The sequence below is a fragment of the Somniosus microcephalus genome, chromosome 4 (genome assembly GCF_052327205.1).
Source record: "Somniosus microcephalus isolate GS21.2 chromosome 4, FLI_Smic_1.0, whole genome shotgun sequence".
Lineage (NCBI taxonomy): Eukaryota > Metazoa > Chordata > Chondrichthyes > Squaliformes > Somniosidae > Somniosus > Somniosus microcephalus.
In genome coordinates this window covers 82913454-82932693 of record NC_140990.1, presented here as the reverse complement: position 1 = coordinate 82932693, position 19240 = coordinate 82913454, and the positions used below count along the sequence as shown (strand labels likewise).

The 19240-nt window shown below is 51.2% G+C and overlaps 2 protein-coding genes across 2 annotated transcripts in view; one reads left to right on the top strand and one right to left on the bottom strand.

Annotated features, from left to right (window-relative positions):
- Nucleotides 1–2867: 2867 nt before the first annotated feature.
- LOC147119375 (uncharacterized) overlaps nucleotides 2868–19240 on the bottom strand; it is a 28034-nt gene continuing 11661 nt past the window's right edge. The window contains 2 exon segments of the mRNA XM_085984086.1: nucleotides 2868–3046; nucleotides 3049–4843. Coding sequence (XP_085840212.1) covers nucleotides 2868–3046; nucleotides 3049–4843 — 1974 coding nt within the window.
- Nucleotides 8645–17516, top strand: LOC147119376 (uncharacterized). Its single transcript, XM_085984995.1, has 2 exons — nucleotides 8645–8853; nucleotides 16359–17516. The coding sequence occupies exon 2, from the start codon at nucleotides 16717–16719 to the stop codon at nucleotides 17095–17097; it is 381 nt and encodes a 126-aa protein (XP_085841121.1). The 5' UTR covers nucleotides 8645–8853; nucleotides 16359–16716; the 3' UTR covers nucleotides 17098–17516.

Genomic DNA, 19240 nt, shown 5'->3' with positions numbered 1-19240 from the left:
GAACCCACAACCTTCTGACCCAGAGGCGAGTGTGCTACCCACTGAGCCACAGCTGACACAAGGGAGAGAATACGAGAAAAGATTAGTGGGTAACGTAAAAGGGAACCCAAAAATCTTTTATAAACTTATCAAAAGTAAAAGGAGAGTTAAAGGAATGGTGGGGCCGATTAGGGACCAAATAGGAGCTCATCATACGGAGGCAGAGGGCATGGCTGAGGTACGGAATGAGTACTTAGCATCTGTCTCCACAAAAGAAGAGGATGAAGTTAATGTCGCAGTAGAGGAGGGGGGAGTAGAGAAATTGGATAAAAATAGATAGAAAGGAGGTGCTAAATAGGTTGTCATCACTCAAAGTTAACAAGTCACCCGGTCCAGATGTGATGTGTCCTAGATTGCTGAGGGAAGCTAGGGTGGAGATAGCAGAAGCTCCGACCACAATCTTTCAATCTCCCTCAGATATATGGGAGTGGTGCCAGAAGACTGGAGGATTGCAAATGTTACACCCTGTTTAAAAAAGGGGAGAGGGATAAACCTGGTAACTACAGGCCAATCAGTCTAATGTCAGTGGTGGGTGAACGACTAGAGACCATTGTCAAGGACAAAATTAATTCTCACTTGGAGAAGCATGGGTTAATAAGGGGCAGCCAGTATGGATTTGTTCAAGGTAAATCGTGTCTGACTAACCTGATTGAGTTCTTTGATGAAGTAACAGAAGGTTGATGAAGGTAGTGCAGTAGAGGTTGTATATATGGACTTTCAAAAGGCATTTGATAAAGTACCACATAAGAGACTCACTCGGAAAATAGAAGCACAGGGAATTAAAGGGCTGATGGTAATTTGGGTATAATTGGCTAAGGGAGAGGAGGCAGTGAGCAGTGCTGAGGGATGTTTTTCTGACTGGAGGGAAGTATGCAGTGGGTTCCCCCAGGGGTCGGGATTAGGACCATTGCTTTTCTTGTTATATATAACTGACCTGGATTTGGGTATAGGTGTACAAGTTTGAAGTTTACGGATGATACAAAACTTGGCAACGTAGTAAATAGTGAGCATAGTAGTAGCAGACTTCAGGAGGACAGAGACAGACTGTGAAATGAGCAGACACAAGGCAGATGAAATTAAATGAGGATAAGTGTGAAGTGATGCACTTTGGGAGAAACAACAGGGAGAGGCCGTATAATCTAAATGGGACTATTTTGAGGGGGTGCAAGAGCAGAGGGACCTGGGGGTCCATATTCACAAATCTTTGAAAGTGCCGCGGCAAGTTGGTGAGGCGGTTCAGAAAGTGTATGGGATACTTGGCTTTGTAAATAGGGCCATTGAATACAAAAACAAGGAAGTTACACTAAACCTTTACAAATCACTAGTTAGGAACATAGGAACAGGAGGAGGCCATTCAGCCCCTCGAGCCTGTTCCGCCATTCAATGAGATCATGGCTGATCTGTGACCTAACTCCATACACCTGCCTTTGGCCCATATCCCTTAATACCTTTGGGTAACAGAAACCAATCAATCTCAGATTTAAAATTAACAATTGATCTCGCATCAGTTGCCATTTGCGGAAGAGAGTTCCAAACTTCTACCACCCTGTGTGTGTAGAAGTGTTTCCTAATTTCACTCCTGAAAGGTCTGGCTCTAATTTTTAGACTATGCCCCCCAGTCCTAGAATCCCCAACCAGCGGAAATAGTTTCTCTCTATCTACCCTATCTGTTCCCTTTAATATCCTGAAAACTTCGATCAGATCACCCCTTAACCTTCTAAATTCCAGAGAACACAACCCTAATTTGTGTAATCTCTCCTCGTAACTTAACCCTTGGAGTCCGGGTATCATTCTGGTAAACCTACGCTGCACTCCCTCCAAGGCCAATATATCCTTCCTCAGGTGTGGTGCCCAGAACTGCTCACAGTACTCCAGGTGTGGTCTAACCAGGGTTTTGTTCAGCTGCAGGGTTTTGGCCTCAGCTGGAGTCTTGTGTACAGTTCTGGGCACCACACTTTAGGAAGGATGTCAAGGCCTTGGAGAGGGTGCAGAGGAGGTTGACAAGGCTGGTACCAGGGATGAGGGACTTCAGTTATGTGGAGAGATTGGAGAAGCTGGGATTGTTATAAAATTCTAACAGGACTGGACAGACTAGATGCAGGAAGGATGTTCCCGATGGTCGGGGAGTCCAGAACCAGGGGTCACAGTCTAAGGATAAGGGGTAGGCCATTTAGGACAGAAATGAGGAGGAATTTCTTCACCCAGAGAGTGGTGAACCTGTGGAATTCTCTACCACAGAAGACAGTTGAGGCCAATTCATTAAATATATTCAAGAAGGAGTTAGATATATTTCTTAAGGCTAAAGGGATCAAGGGATATGGGGAGAAGGCAGGGACAGGGTACTGAATTTGGATGATCAGCCATGATCTCATTGAATGGCGGAGCAGGCTCGAGGGGCCGAATGGCCTACTCCTGCTCCTATCTTCTATGTTTCTATGTTCCCCTTAGAGCGGAGAAGGTTAAGAGGAGACCTAATAGAGGTGTTCAAAATGATGAGGGGTTTTGATCGAGCAAGTAGGGAGAATCTGTTCACTCTGGCAAGTGGGTCAGTAACCAACAGTCACAGATTTAAAATAGTTGCTGAAAGAACTAGAGGGGAATGAGGAGAATTGTTTTCACACAGAGGGTTGTTAAGATCTGGAACGCACCATCTGAAAGGATGCTGGAATCAGGTTCCACAGGAACTTTCAAACAGTAATTGGACATGTACTTGAAGAGGACTAGTTTGTAGAGTTCTGGGGATAAAGCTGGGGTTTGGGACTAAATTGGACAGCTCTTTCAAAGAGCCGGCACAGACACGATGGGCCGAATCACCTCCTTCTGTGCTGTTAGATTCTATGATCAGTGTGAACACGCTGGTGTCCCTTAAGGCTCTTAGAGCTTTTAAAGCTCTTCCCACAGTCAGAACATTTAAAGGGTCTCTCGTCAGTGTGAACAAGCTGGTGTGACAGGAGGTTGGATGAATGAGTGAATCCCTTCCCACACACGGAGCAGGTGAACGGCCTCCCCCAGTGTGTAGGTGTTGGTGTCCCTTCAGCTCCCCGGAGCTTTTAAAGATCTTTCCACAGTCAGAACATTTAAAGGGTCTCTCGTCAGTGTGAACTCGCTGATGTACCAGCAGGTGGGATGACTGAGTGAATCCCTTCCCACACACGGAGCAGGTGAATGGTCTCTCTCCAGTGTGAACTCGCTGATGTGGCAGCAGGTGGGATGAATGAGTGAATCCCTTCCCACACATGGAGCAGGTGAATGGTCTCTCTCCAGTGTGAACTCGCTGATGTGGCAGCAGGTGGGATGAATGAGTGAATCCCTTCCCACACATGGAGCAGGTGAATGGTCTCTCTCCAGTGTGAACTCGCTGATGTGCCAGCAGGTTGGATGAATGAGTGAATCCCTTCCCACACACGGAGCAGGTGAACGGCCTCTCCCCAGTGTGTAGGTGTTGGTGTCGCTTCAGCTCCTGGGAGCTTTTAAAGCTCTTCCCACAGTCAGAACATTTAAAGGGTCTCTCGTCAGTGTGAACTCGCAGGTGTACCAGCAGGTGGGATGATTCAGTGAATCTCTTCCCACATTCAGAGCAGATGAATATCCTCTCCCCAGTGTGGAGGCGCTGGTGTTGCTTGAGCTCCCGGGGGCTTTTAAAACTCTTCCCACACTCAGAACATTTAAAGGGTCTCTCCCCAGTGTGAAGTCGCTGGTGCCCCTTCAGCTCCCCGGAGCTTTTAAAGCTCGTCCCACAGTCAGAACATTTAAAGGGTCTCTCGTCAGTGTGAACGCGCTGGTGTACCAGCAGGTTGGAGGGCTGAGCGAATCCCTTCCCACACACGGAGCAGGTGAACCGCCTCTCCCCAGTGTGAACTCGCTGATGTGCCAGCAGGTGTGATGACTGAGTGAATCCCTTCCCACACACAGAGCAGGTGAACGGCCTCTCCCCAGTGTGTAGGTGTTGGTGTCTCTTCAGCTCCCCGGAGCTTTTAAAGCTCTTCCCACAGTCAGAACAGTTAAAGGGTTTCTCGTCAGTGTGAACAAGCTGGTGTGTCTGCAGTTTGGATGACTGAGTGAATCCCTTCCCACATTCAGAGCAGATGAATATCCTCTCCCCTGTGTGGAGGCGCTGGTGTTGCTTGAGCTCCATGGGGATTTTAAAACTCTTCCCACAATCAGAACATTTAAAGGGTCTCTCGTTAGTGTGAACTCGCTGGTGTCCCTTCAGCTCCCCGGAGCTTTTAAAGCTCTTTCCACAGTCAGGACAGTTAAACGGCCTCTCATCAGTGTGAGCTCGCTGGTGTTGCTTCAGGTACTGGGGACTTTTAAAGCTCTTCCCACAGTTAGGACACTGAAATGGTCTCTCATCAGTGTGAACAAGCTGGTGTCCCTTCAGATCCTGGGGGTTTTTAAAGCTCTTCCCACAGTCAGAACAGTTAAACGGTCTCTCCCCAGTGTGAACTCTCTGGTGTGTTTGCAGGTGGGATGAACAAACAAATCCCTTTCCACACACGGAGCAGGTGAACGGACTGTCCCTGGTGTGACTGCGCCGTTGAACTTCCAATGCAGATGGGGAACGGAAGCCCTTCCCGCTGTCCCCACCTTTACCCGGTTTCTCCCCGGTGTGACGGTGCATGTGTCTCACCAGGTCAGGCGATCGGCTGAATCCGCGTCCACACACCGAACACGTGTGCGGTTTGTCATCGCTGCGATCGCTGCTTTCTCTTTCCATGTGCAAAGGCCGATGATATTCAGGTCCTGATGAATCGAGCGACTTTGTCAGATCTTGACGTGATGTTTGGTCTGAGCTTCCCGCCTGTAACTGCTCCACTTCTATATCCCTGTAAATTGAGTTCAGAAAAGGATCAGAGGCAAACTGTTGTTTAATTTTCCCCTTTCCGACCCTAGGGGCAGTGAAGCTGATTTTCAGGCTCCTGCTGCTGCACAGGTTGGTTGAAAGGATCAGCAGTAATGGCGGCTGTAATACCCACAAGCCCCAGCGCTCCAGAAAGTGCTCTGTTGACGCTGAGTCCCGCGCATGTGCTCATGGCCCCTGCGCTCTCCCCCCTGCTCCACAATTGCCCGTCCCGATCGGTCCGCAACGCGCATGCTCAGCGCACAAAACCCCGCGGTTGGAACATCGGGCGCGCAGGCGGAGCCGCAACATCTGGTATGCGTGCGTGGCTCAGGTGGGGGCGAGTCGATGTTTCGCCTCAGTCGCCAGGGAGGTGCGCATGCGCAGGACGACCCAACATTCTTCCTGTCAGCAATCACTCCCTCGTTTCTTTAATAAAAACAGAAACTGCTGGAAATACTCAGCAGGTCAGGCAGCATCTGTAGAGACAGAAACAGAGTTAATGTTTCAGGTTAATGACCTTTCGTCAGAACTGCTTGTTCTTTAGTGTCAGCCAGTGGCTCAGTTGGTAGCACTCTCGCCTCTGAGTCAGAAAGTTGTGGGGTCAAGTTCCACTCCAGAAACTTGAGCACCGAAATCTAGGCTGACACTCCAGTGCAGTGCTGAGGGAGAGCTGCACTGTCGGAGGTGCTGTTTTTTTGATGAGACGTTAAACTGAGGCTCTGTCTGCTCTCTCAGGTGGATATAAAAGATCCCATGGCACTATTTCGAGAAAGATAGGCTTCCATTTATATAGTGCCTTTCATGACCAGCAGATGTCTTGAAGTGCTTTACAGCCAATGAGGTACTTTTGGAGCGTAGTCACTGTTGTAATGTGGGAAAGAGCAGGGGAGTTATCACCGGTGTCCTAGCCAATGTGTATCCCTCAATTAACTTAACAAAAAGATAGATTATCTGGTCATTATCACATTGCTGTTTGTGGGAGCTTGCTGTGCGCTTATTGACTTCCGCATTTCCTACATTACAACAGTGACTACACTTCAAAAAGTACTTCATTGAATGTAAAGCGCTTTGGGACGTCCGGTGGTGGTGAAAGGCGCTATATAAATGCAAGTCTTTCTTTCTTCACTGGTCTCACCAGTGACCTCTTCTGGCTGTTGGTTGATTGACAGTCAGGAGCCTGCGACATTACAAGAGGATTTGAGTACAGGACTAAAGAAGTCTTACTACAATTATATAGGGCCTTGGTGAGACCACACCTGGAGTAGTGTGTACAATTTTGGTCTCCTTACCTAAGGAAGGATATACTTGCCATAGAGGGAGTGCAATGAAGGTTCACAAGATCGATTCCTGGGATGGCGGGATTGTCAGGTGGTAGAGAGAAAACGGGGAATTATAGACCGGTAAGCCTGACATCGGTAGTGGGGAAAATGCTAGAGTCCATTATAAAAGATGGAATAGCAGAGTACTTGGAAAACAGTGACAGGATCAGACAAAGTCAACATGGATTTACAAAAGGTAAATCGTGCTTGACTAATCTACTGGAATTTTTTGAGGATGTAACTGGTCGAATAGATAAAGGAGAACCAGTGGATGTGATGTATTTGGACTTTCGGAAGGCTTTCGATAAGGTCCCGCATAAGAGATTAGCATGTAAAGTTAAGGCACATGGGATTGGGGGCAAGGTACTGACTTGGATAGAGAACTGGTTGGCAGACAGGAAGCAAAGAGTTGGAATAAACGGGTCTTTTTCCGAGTGGCAGGCAGTGACTCGTGGGGTACCGCAGGGATCGGTCCTAGGACCCCAGCTACTCACAATATATATAAATGATCTAGACGAGGAAACTAGATGTAATATCTCCAAGTTTGCAGACGACACAAAGTTGGGTGAGCGTGTGTGCTGTGAGGAGGATGCCGAGAAACTCCAGTATAATTTGGACAGGTTGGGTGATTGGGCAGATGCATGGCAGATGCAGTATAATGTGGATAAATGCGAGGTTATCCACTTTGGTGGCAAAAACAGGAAGGCAGATTATTATCTGAACGGTAATAGATTGGGAGAAGGGGAAGTGCAACGAGACCGTGGGACCTTGTGCACCAGTCGCTGAAGGTAAGCATGCAGGTGCAGCAGGCGGTTCAGAAGGCAAATGGTATGTTGGCCTTCGTAGCGAGAGGGTCTGAGTACAGGAACAAGGATGTCTTGCTGCAGTTGTACAGGGCCTTGGTGAGACCACACCTTGAGTATTGTGTGCAGTTTTGGTCGCCTTATCTGAGGAACGATGTTCTTGCCATGGAGGGAGTGCAGCGAAGATTCACCAGACTGATACCAGGGATCGCAGGAATGACATATGAAGAGAGAGATTGGGTCGATTGGGCTTATACTCACTGGAGTTTAGAAGAATGAGAGGGGATCTCATTGAAACTTATAAAATTCTAACAGGACTAGACAGACTAGATGCAGGAAGGATGTTCCCGATGGCGGGGGAGTCCAGAACCAGGGGTCACAGTCTAAGGATAAAGGGTAAGCCATTTAGGACAGAGATGAGGAGAAATTTCTTCACCCAGAGAGTGGTGAACCTGTGGAATTCTCTACCAAAGAAGGCAGTTGAGGCCAATTCATTAAATATATTCAAGGAGTTAGATATATTTCTTAAGGCTAAAGGGATCAAGGGATATGGGGAGAAAGCAGGGACAGGGTACTGAGTTTGGATGATCAGCCATGATCACATTGAATGGCGGAGCAGGCTCGAGGGGCCGAATGGCCTACTCCTGCTCCTATCTTCTATGTTTCTATGTCATATGAGAAGAGATTGAGTAAACTCGGCCTGTATTCTCTTGAATTCAGAAGAATGAGAGGGGATCTCATTGAAGCATACAAAATTATTACAGGGCTTGATAGGGTGGATGCTGGGAGAATGTTTCCCTTGGCTGGGGATTCTAGAACCAGGGGCCACAGCCTCAGGATAAAGGGTCGGCCATTCAGGACTGAGATGAGAAGAAATTTCTTCACACAGAGGGTGGTGAATCTTTGGAATTCTCTACCCCAGAGGGCTGTGGAGGCTCAGTCATTGGGTATATTCACAACAGAAGTCGATAGATTTCTGACCAGTAAGGGCATCGAGGGATGTGGGGATAGTGCAGGTGAATGGAGTTGAGGCAGAAGATCAGGCATGATCTCAGTGAATGGTGGAGCAGGCTCGAGGGGCCGAATGGCCACTCCTGCTCCTCCTGGGGACAGCGAGAATCCGAGCATGCGCACACGGGACGGTGGTTTGGGCCGAGTCCCGTACAGCGACCCCTCCCGGTCACCAAGGGTAATAACCGCGCATGCCCAGAGAAAACCAACCCCCTCCCCCACTCGGAACTGCGCCTGCGCACTCGGAACCTGTCGGACGGAGTCGGCGCGGGGCATTCCGGGAAAGGCCTTGTTGTCGGTTCCAGAGTCGCGATCGGTGACGCAAAGTGAGTTTTCTCCGCTCCGATTGGGTGGAGAATCGCGCGGGGTGGGGTGGATCGGGAGAGAATAAAGAGAAATAGAAAAACCTGAGAGTCCGCGAGGCCCCGGACCGAGCACTGACGCCGTGATCTCCTCGGGGACACGTGATCCGGGCCCACGGCCTGATTGACGGGAGCGGCCGACCAATAGAGAGCGAGCGGGGCGGGGATGGAGGAGCGAGCCGGCGGTGGGTCCTCCAACCAATCGGGGAGCCCGAGGGGCGGGACTAGCGCCGGCTGATTGTCTGAACCGCAGGGCAGCGAGTTCAGGGCCCGGGGCCAGGGGAGGCTGTGGGCCTTTATTCCCCTTATTGGACACAAGGCTCTTTGTCTCAGGCATAGAGTGGCCAACGAAATTTTCATTTAATTTGTTAAGTTTCATTTCATGGTTTTTTAAGTTACAGTTTATTTGTTTATGGTCCCGACAAAAGAGTAAACTCATCTGCACTCCGCAGGGACTGGAGTGCTTATCACCACAGGTAATGAAATATTAATTTAATTATTAAGTTTCCTTTAATGTTTTAAGTTAAGTTACAGTTGATTTGTTAGCACAAAAGAGTACACTCAGCTGCAATTCCTTTGAACCATAGCTTTATAGAACTACTTGCATAAGTTTTGAAATCTGTTATCCATATATATAAATCGGTACTTCTGTCATTCTGTCTATCTGTCTGTCATCACGTGTGCGTTGCGGGTATGCACTCGAAAGTTACAGGGCGTACCTACGCGCGCGTTACCTCCAAAGAAAGCTTACGCTTCCGAGACGGTTTTAAGCGTATCTACGTTTCGGCCGGGCTAAAATTGCGCCCGCGGTATCCCAAAAACCTTCAACATTCCGCTCATTAGCATCTCATTATCCGCTCATTAGCGACAGAGCGACCGACAGAGTGACCTCGAGCTTGACCAATCGTACGCCGGGTTGCTGGCGTGTGCCGCCGGGCCAATCGGTGCGTGTGTGGCCGGGCTTTATCGTTCTGAACCGAGGTGAGTCGCCGCCATCTTGATTCCAAACTTTTCCTTTTTCCCGCTTTCTACGTCTTAAAAAAAAACGTTGCTTTTAAAACACATATTGTTTTTTAAAAAAATGATTTAGAAAGTAATTAACTTATCTAATCTCATTAATTTTCCTACCTTTCCCCGTTTTTCCAGGTAGGCCTAGAAGCCTCGGCGTCTCCTCCGCACCCACGCCCGAGCTAGGCACCTCCCGGCCCCACTCGAAGGCTGGAGGGCCAGCCTCAGCCCAGCGCCGCTAGGGTGCGCGCGCAGCAGGAGCTGAGACCCACTGTCTCTCTCTGGCTGGCCGGGGGGCGGGGCTTGCTTAGCGTCCAGCGTTACCCTGGCAACCGGGCCCGCCGGACGTCTCGCGCAGCCGCAATCGGCGGTCTTCACCTCGGGGCGGGGGGGGCCGCGCGCGCGCAGCAGGAGCAGCTGAGACGCGGCATCTCTCTCTCTGGCTTGGTCAGCGTCACGGTTACCCTGGCAACCGGGCCCGCCGGCCGACAGTCTCAGCTCCTGCTGCGCGCGCAATCGGCGGTCTTCACCTCGGGGGGGGGGGGCGACCCCCGCCCTCCCTCCCCCCTTCCCCCCTGCCCTCCCTTCCCCCCCCTCCCTACCTTCCTCCCCCCGCCCTCCCTTCCCCGCCGCCCTCCCCCTCCCCCCTCCCTTCCTCCCCCCCTCCCCTCCCTTCCTCCCCCCTCCCCTCCTCCCCTCTCCCTCCTCCGTCTCCCCTCCCGCCCTCCCCCTCCCCTCCCCTCCCCCCCCTCCCCTCCCCCCCCTCCCCTCCCCCCCTCCCCTCCCCCCCTCCCCTCCCCCCCTTCCCCTCCCCCCCTTCCCCTCCCCCCCTTCCCCTCCCCCTCCCCTCTTCCCCCTCCCTCCTCCTCCCCCCCTTCCCCTCCCCCTCCCCTCTTCCCCCTCCCCTCCTCCTCCCCCCCTTCCCCTCCCCCTCCCCTCCCCTCCCTCTCTTCCCCCCAGTCGCTCTCTCTCTTCCCCCCAGTCGCTCTCTCTCTTGCCCCCCAGTCGCTCTCTCTTCACCCCAGTCGCTCTCTCTCTTCCAACAACAACATTCCCTCGAAAAAGCCTCGGCACTGCCGGGCACTTCAGCTAGTATCAGTATAATTTAAACCTTTGTGGATTCGAGTTAGTAAAACTCCTCCACACATACTGCACGTGATAACCTTTGAAAGGTTCTGATCTTTGTAATAGTAATTTCTGAGCTTGATGGTCTCATTGATTTAATCTCTTGTTACTAACATACCTTGCACTATTTCTTTCATCGAGATAATTATTTCAAATACTTCCATTATCAGGTCTTTAGCTGCTCCATTGATCCCTGTCAATGATCCTTTGTTAGGGGCTGCGGTTAGGGTGTAGGTTTAGGGGTTAGTGTTTGGGGCTCGTGGTTATTGGTTAGGATTGGGGTTAGTGGTTGGGGGTAGTGGTTATTGGTTAGGATTGGGGTTAGCGGTTGGGGGTAGTGGTTATTGGTTAGGATTGGGGTTAGTGGTTGGGGGTAGTGGTTATTGGTTAGGATTGGGGTTAGTGGTTGGGGGTAGTCAATTGGAGGTTAGACTTAGGAGTTAGTGATTAGGGTTAGAAACCACTATTAACAACACAAGTGTCACTGGACGCATCTTTTTTCATTTCATGTTTATTAACCTCACGCAGACGAGTCACGGAACAGCCTCATGAATTGTTCATTCAAGGAACATTCTTCCTGGCTGGAGTGTGATTTTTCCCTTCTTTCACATCTCTACATTTCTCACAGAAAAAGACATCAGGGACATTACACTTTGGGATTTGGGGACAAGAACAGGCGGATCCAGGTGTTGGGCTGGTTACATCCAATCATCAGCCTGCCTGAAAACGGCTTCTGAAAATAACCTGTCACCATCTGATTCCACCGTTATATCTTCATCTATTACCCGCCTTTCGCCCTCACTAGAGCAGGTTTCACCACCATGACCATTCCCCATACTGAGGCTCTCTGATTTTCATTTATAGTCTCAGTGAAAGTGGCCCCTAGATTTGGTGTCACAATGTAAGTGGTCCCTGGATTTGGTGTCCAGATTCATTTCCAGCCATTTTGAGATGTCCCTTACCCTGACAACAGAAAGGCAACACACCCTTCGGGACTCTCGATCCTGACTGTAAAGACTACTATCTATCCTTCTAATTATAGAATCCCCTATACGACAATGTTCCCACTCTGCTACTCCTCCTTCTTCTTAGGCAGCCCCTCGGAACCGAGAATGATGCTTCCACATTAAAAATGAGTTCACAGGTGACTGATGAGTCCAATGCGGGACCTACAGTCTGTGTCACAGGTGGGGCAGACGGTGGTTGAAGGGGAGGGTGGGTGGGGTGCTTGGGTTGACGTGTGCTCCTTGCGCTGCCTGCGCTTGGCTTCCGCTTGCTCCCGGCGAAGAGACTCGAGGTGTTCAGCACCTTCCCGGATGCTTCTCCTCCACTTTGTGCGGTCTTGGGCCAGGGATTCCCAGGTGTCGGTGGGGATCTTACACTTTTTCAAGGAGGCTTTGAGGGTGTCCTTGAAGCGTTTCCTCTGCCCACCTGGGGCTCTCTTGCCGTGCCGGAGCTCCGAGTGGAGCGCTTGTTTTGGGAGTCTCGTATCAGGTATGCGGACAATGTGACCCGTCCATCGGAGCTGATCAAGTGTGGTCGAAGCTTCGATGCTGGGGATGTTGGTCTGAGCAAGAACACCGACGTTGGTGCACCTATCCTGCCAATGGATTTGCAGGATCTTGCGGAGGCAGCGTTGGTGGCTTTGAGGTGCCTGCTGTACATGGTCCATGTCTCTGAGGCATACAGCAGGGCAGGTATTACTGCTGCTCTGTAAGACCATGAGCTTAGTGCTGGGTTTGAGATCTTGATCTTCAAACACTCTTCCTCAGGCGACCGAAGGCTGCACTGGCACACTGAAGGCGGTGTTGGACTTGGTTGTCGACGTCTGCCCTTGTTGTCAGTAGGCTCCCGAGGTATGGAAAGTGGTCCACGTTGTCCAAGACCTTGTCGTGGATTTTGATAACCGGGAGGCAGTACTGTGTGGTGGGGGCAGTTTGGTAGAGGACCTTTGTCTTACGGATGTTTAGTGTAAGGCCCATGCTTTCGTACGCTTCGGTGAAGGTGTTGACGATGGTTTGGAGTTCGACCTCAGAGTGTGCATAGACGCAAGCGTCGTCTGCATACTATAATTCGACAACAGAAGATGGGACGACCTTGGATCTGGACTGGAGGCGACGGAGGTTGAACAGTTTCCCGTTCTGTAAATTAGCTCCACTCCAGCGGGGAGCTTACTGAGTGTGAGATGGAGCATTGCAGCAAGGAAGATCGAGAAGAGCGTTGGTGCGATGACACAGTCTTGCTTGACCCCGGTTCATACGTGAATTGGGTCTGTGGTGGAACCGTTCGTCAGGATCACAGCTTGCATGTCGTCATGAAGCAGGCGGAGGATGGTGACAAACTTTTGAGGGCAGCTGAATTTGAGGAGGACACTCCATAATCCATAATGGTTGACGGTGTCGAAGGCCTTTGTGAGATCAAAGAAGGCCATGTACGGCGGTTGCTGCTGTTCCTTGCATTTCTCTTGTAATTGACGTGCGGTGAAGATCATGTCCATTGTGCCCCTTAGTGGGCGGAATCCACATTGCGACTCTAGGAGGCGCTCTTTGGCCACTGGGAGCAGGCGATTGAGGAGGATTCTTGCGATGACTTTCCCTGTGAGGGAAACTCCTCTGTAGTTACCGCAATCGGACTTGTCACCTTTCTTGAAGATGGTCACAATTACGGCGTCTCTGAGATCCCCTGGCATGCTCTCCTCCTTCCAGATAAGAGAAATTAGTTCATGAATTCGCGCCAGTTGTGCTTCTCCGCCATGCTTTAGTGCCTCGGCGGGGATTCCATCTGCTCCTGAGGCCTTGTTGTTCTTCAGTTGTCGGATGGCCTTTTCAACCTCATGCCGGGCTGGGGTTGTGTTGAGATGGTGGCGGGTAGCATGCTGCGGGATGGAGTTGAGGACACTTGCGTCGAAGACAGAGTCGCAGTTAAGGAGATCTTCGAAGTGCTCCTTCCAGCAGGCACTGACTGCCTCTCTGTCCTTGATGAGTACCTCTCCGTTCTTGGCCTGCAGAGGGGTAGGGCCTTGGGTGCTTGGGCTGTAGATGGTCTTGACTGCGCTAAAGAATCCACGCATGTCGTGGTTGTCGGCTAGCTGCTGGATCTCCTGCGTTTTCTCCACCCACCATCTGTTCTTTAGGTCGCAAGTTTTTTGTTGGACCTCAGCCTTCAGGCATCTGTAGAGCTGCTTTCTTGCTCTTGAGTTGTGTTGCTGTTTCCAGATCAGGAATACCTTGCGCTTGCGGCTTATTAGCTCCTGGATCTCCTGGTTGTTCTCTTCGAACCAGTCTTGGTGTTTCCTGGTCGAGTGACCGAGCGTCTCTTCACAGGTGCTGATTATGGAGGCCTTGAGTGCAGACCAGGCACTGTGGGCACTCTGTGTCTCTGCATCACTGGGAGTTGTCAGGTTGTTTGTGAGGCGCAGGCTGAATAGGGATTTCTTAGCGGGGTCTTTGAGTGCTCCGGCGTTAATTTTCCTGCGGCATTGTTTCTGGTGCCGCCGCTGTTTTGGGGCTACATTGATGGAGATGACAGAGCAGATTAGGCAGTGGTCTGTCCAGCAGTCGTCAGCTCCTGTCATGGCGCAGGTGATGCGGACGCCCTTGCGGTCCCTCGCTCAGACAATGACATAGTCCAGCAGATGCCAGTGCTTGGAGCGAGGGTGCTGCCATGAAGCCTTGTACTTGTCTCTCTGACGGAACAAGGTGTTGGTTATGACAAGGCCATGTTCTAAGCATTTCGACAGGAGGAGGGTACCATTGGAGTTGGCTTTCCCTACCCCCTCTCTGCCGATCACACCTCCCCAGAGGTCTGTGTCCTTTCCAACTCTGGTGTTAAAGTCGCCAAGGAGGAGCAGCTTGTCGCCCGTTGGGACTCGGGTCAGGGATTGTTCGAGGCTGGAGTAAAATTCCTCTTTGGTCTCGTCTGGGGCTTCCAATGTTGGAGAGTCTCTGAGACGCTCAACTGGTTCATTTTTTATGGCGAAGCCTACCCCATGGAGGCGGCGTTCTTCTTTTAGGTTTGCCTTTCCAGAAGAAGGTGTAGCCACCACCTTGCTCCTTGAGCTGGCCTTCCCCTGCCCGCCGGGTCTCACTTAGGGCAGCGATGTCAATGTCGAAACGTCTGAGCTCCCGGGCAATGTTCCGGTTTGTCACTGTTGGGGTCCATGAGGGTCCTGACGTTCCAGGTCCCGAACTTCATTTTAAAGGGTGGGAGATGCCTGTGCGTGAATTCTTTTAACGTGGGTCCCTGGATTTGGTGTCACAATGTAAGTAGTCCCTGGATTTGGTGTCCAGATTCATTTCCAGACATTTTGAGATGTCCCTTACCCTGACAACAGAAAAGCAATACATCCTCCGGGACTTTCAATCCTGACTGTAAAGACTACTATCTATTCTTCTAATTATAGAATCCCCTATACGACAATGTTTCCACTCTGCTCCTCCACCCCTTGGACAGCCTCCTGTTCCACGGTGCCTTGGGCAGCATTCTAGCTGTCCTTCCCAGTCTTTCTCCTTATCCTCACAGGTATTGAGTACTTTGTACCTGTTGGACAGAAACAGTGTCTGCTGGACTTCCTTCACTACTTCTCCTACATTCCCCTTACCCGGCTGACTGACAGTCACACTCTCCCCTTCCTGCACCTGTGCTTGCTTCTGGTGTGTGACTGTACTCGAGTAAATTATCCAGTAATTCCTGCTCCTCCCTTATATGTCGGAGTGTCTCTAGCTCGGACTCCAGCTCACTGACTCTGAGCTGGAATGTCATGAGGCAGAGACATTTGCTGCAGATGTGGCAGTCTGGGACAGTCTCGTTGTTCACAAACTCTCACATACTGCAATCCCCACACACTGCCTGGTCTTTATTAATGAATGAATGAATTTATTTTTTGTTATCTGTAGTTTATTTCTTGAACTGTGATCAATTACTTTGCTATTTATCAGTTATGAGCATCTTTAAATTCTAACTGCTTTTAATCACTTACCTCGTTTTCCTTTGACTTACATTTACTTGCACTAATAAATTCTTACTAAGTCAAGCTTAACACTAAACACTAAAGAGACTAAAGACACAAAGGGATATCGATATTCTTACTGATATACTCATGTTAATTTGCTCTGCTGTGTGTTGATTATAACATCACTTTTTTCTGTGTCCTCCGGTGCGATTATTTATTATTTACTCTTGCTCCTTGGTTTAAATTACAGAGCACCTCCTTCCCCCTCAGCATCCAATTCCCATTCTCACCAAATTCCCCTTACCACTCTGTTTAGCAAGCCACTCCGTTTAGTAGATTCTCGAGCTCTGTGCCACACAGCTCATCCTCCTCCTAGTCCCTCCTCCAAAGTTATCTCTGTCTTCAGCTATTCCACTCACTTTTCTGCCACCTTGTTGTTGACCTAAAATGGCGATGGTTGTTACCCAGAACACTCCGCGCGCGAGAATAGGCCCTATCAATGCTGCAGGGCCTGGTGTGCGCAGATGCAGGGAGAGCTCGGTGCGGGGCGGGTGCCGCCAGTCGGGTGATGGCGCCGGAAGGTGGAGACAAGTTTCCGGAGCGGGGAGGAGACGGCGGAGCGCAGGGGAGCAATAGAACCGGCGGGGAGACTTTATAAACACCCGGGGTGGGCCTCCGGCCCCGAACAAGAGCCTCCGGGCCGGGCGTTTGCCCCGAGCGGGGCGGCAGCTACGGGGCTTTCTCCCGGTGACAAGCCCGGGGTAACAGCCGCCATCTTGAGAGGCTCAGGGGGGCAGCAGGGCGCTGCGCGGCCCCCTTGGCCAGGAACCAGGAGGAGAGAATCTTGTCAATTTCTATCCTGGACTCTCAGTGATGGCTTTTGTAATCTTTTTACAGGCTGTGAGAAGGGCAGCATTTACACACCGCAAACTCAAACCAAACCACATCAAGATCTGACAGAGTCACTCCATTTATCAGGACCCGAATACCATCAGTCTTTGAATGTGGAAGGAGAAATGTTTGTCTTTTCTGTCTGTGGGGAAAGATTTCAAACATCAGCGTGACTGGAAAGGCACCGAGACACACACACCCGAGTGAGTGTGGTCCAGTGCACTGACTGTGGAAAGAGCTTTAACCAGTTACACAGCCTGAAAAATATCACCCCATTCACAGCGGGGAGAAACTGTACACGTGTTTGTGTGGACGAGGCTTCAACTAATCGCCCGACCTGGAGAGACACAAGGACACACGCACCATGGAGAAACCATGGAAATGTGGGGACTGTGGGAAGGGATTCAATTACCCATCTGAGCTGGAAACTCATCGATGCACTCACACTGGGGAGAGGCCGTTTACCTGCACCGTGTGTGGGAAGGGATTCACTCAGTCATCCAGCCTCTATACACACCAGCGAGTTCATACTGGAGAGCGACCGTTCACCTGCATTGAATGTGGGAAGGGATTTACTGCTTTATCAACTGTAATGAAATCTGTATTCGTTCTTGCCTGTATTCGTTTTGCACTCATGTATATTACCCTCCCCCACACGGTGTATAGTTTCACTTCCTCTTTCCTGACTAACCTGGAAGGTTCCAGGTCTTGGCTCTTGGCTCCGCCCCTGACTTCTCTTACATAAAGATCCCAGGATCTGTATGACTCATTCCTGCGAGCCAGTCAGTGTGTTGAGATGTTAGCTCTGATCTTAGTGATTAAAAGCCAACTTGTTAAAGTCTATGGCCTAGAAATTCAGTGCCCTTAGCGCCGATTTTGCGGCGCTAGAGGGCCTAGCGCTGCAATTGGCGCCGGCGCCTAAATTGCCTGGGGCCCTTCCGCCGCGGTAGACCGGTAGCGCTGCGCCGGCACCGATGACGTCATCGGTGTGCGCAGCGTCCCGGTTGCCGTGGTAACCCGCCCGAACTGGGAAATTGACTTGCGGCCGCCTCGCCCGTGGCAGCCGCAAGCAACGTTCTGGCAGAGGTGCCTTGCACAAGTTTGCGCCGGCGCATTAAAGGCCCCGCGGCGGCCGGCCGCTTTCCCGCCGGCCGCCTGGCCGCAGCTCCCTCCCTGGACTTCCCCCCCCCCCCCCCCCCCCCCCCGGAACAGAAGCAAGCCCGGCACTTGTCCGAGGTGCCGGGCTCATTTTTAATACGATTATCGCGGGCCGCGGCCGGGTGCAGTCAGGTCCTCCTTAAGGGAAGGAGGAGGCCTGCACTTCCCGAACCTGCCGCACCGCAGCGGGCGCCGCAGCGCCGGAATAGCGCCGAAATTCAGCGCATAGCGCCAGTTTTCAGGTGCTAACAGCTTTCAGCAGCGCCGGCAGCCGTTTGGGCGCAGAAGTACTGAATTTTTGGCCCGACCAGCGCGACTTAGCTCCGGCACTCACTTCCGGCGCTAAAGCCGTTGCTGCGCCAAAACCCAATTTCTAGGCCTATAACTTCTAGTTTTGTGGTTATTGAAGGCACATGAATTTTAATCACTAAAGGATACTAGGATGGATCGACTCCTAAAACCAGAGCGTCTGGACTTGGATCCACATTCTGCTGAAGCATCAAATCAATTTGGACACTGGCTCAAATGCTTCGAACTCTTCGCGAGGGCCTCATCCGCTAGCGAGGTAGATAAACTGAGTCTACTGACTACTCGCGTTAATCATCGGATTTATTCGTTCATCCGGGACGCCACCTCTTACACGGAGGCCATCACTATCCTGAAGGCCCAATACCAGAGGCCAGTAAACGAAGTGTACGCCAGACATCTGCTGGCTACACGCAGGCAGCGACCTGAGGAATCAATGGACGATTTCTTACAGACTGTAACTGCAAGGCCGTGACGGCCAACGTGTACTCTGACGAATTGGTCCGCGATTCCTTCATCACGGGCCTCAAATCGAATTATATCCGGCAGAGACTGCTGGAGAAGGAGGTCCTGGACTTAAAAAAGGCAGTGGCCACTGCGCGATCGCTGGACGTGGCCCAGAAAAACTCTGACTCTTATTCTTCCGGCCATGCGGCCCTCACCGCCTCTTGCGCGCCGAGCGGGCGGCCATCTTGGAATCAGCCATCTTCCCCATCCAGGTCTCAGACCAGCTCTACACCGCCAGAGTCCCCACACAGAAGTTCACCCAGGAGTCCTACTACAGCGGCAATGTCTCGAGGCCCGAAATGCTACTTCTGCAGCCAGGCCAAGCACCCCAGACAACGATGCCCAGCGAAGGACGCTACATGCTTCAAATGTAAGAAAAAGGGGCATTTTAGCAAAGTCTGCAGGGGGAATCCGATTTCCAACTCCGTCACCGCCTCGTGCATGCCGTGCGGGCCGCCATCTTGGGATCCGCCATCTTTTCCCGACTCAACGGCCGCCCAGGGCCCAACAGTGGCTTCGATCACGGTGGATCAATCCAGGCCACACCCGTTGACAAAATCCATGATGGACATACAGGTAAACGGGAATTTAACGAAATGTTTAATTGACTGTGGGAGTACCGAGAGTTTTATCCACCCTAGCCTGGTACGGCAGCACTCATTAACGGTAACCCCTACACGGAGCAGAATTGCTATGGCTGCTAAGCCCCACACTTCGGACATTTTGGGCTACTGTGTGGTAACACTGACTGTAAAAGGCACGGACTACAAGGATTTTAAACTCCTCGTGATGCCAGAACTCTCTGTTAATGTCATCTTGGGCCTGGACTTCCAGTGCCACCACGAAAGTGTCACGCTAGCATATGGCGGGACCCAGCCGCCACTCACAGTCTGTGGCCTATCAACCTTAAAAATCAG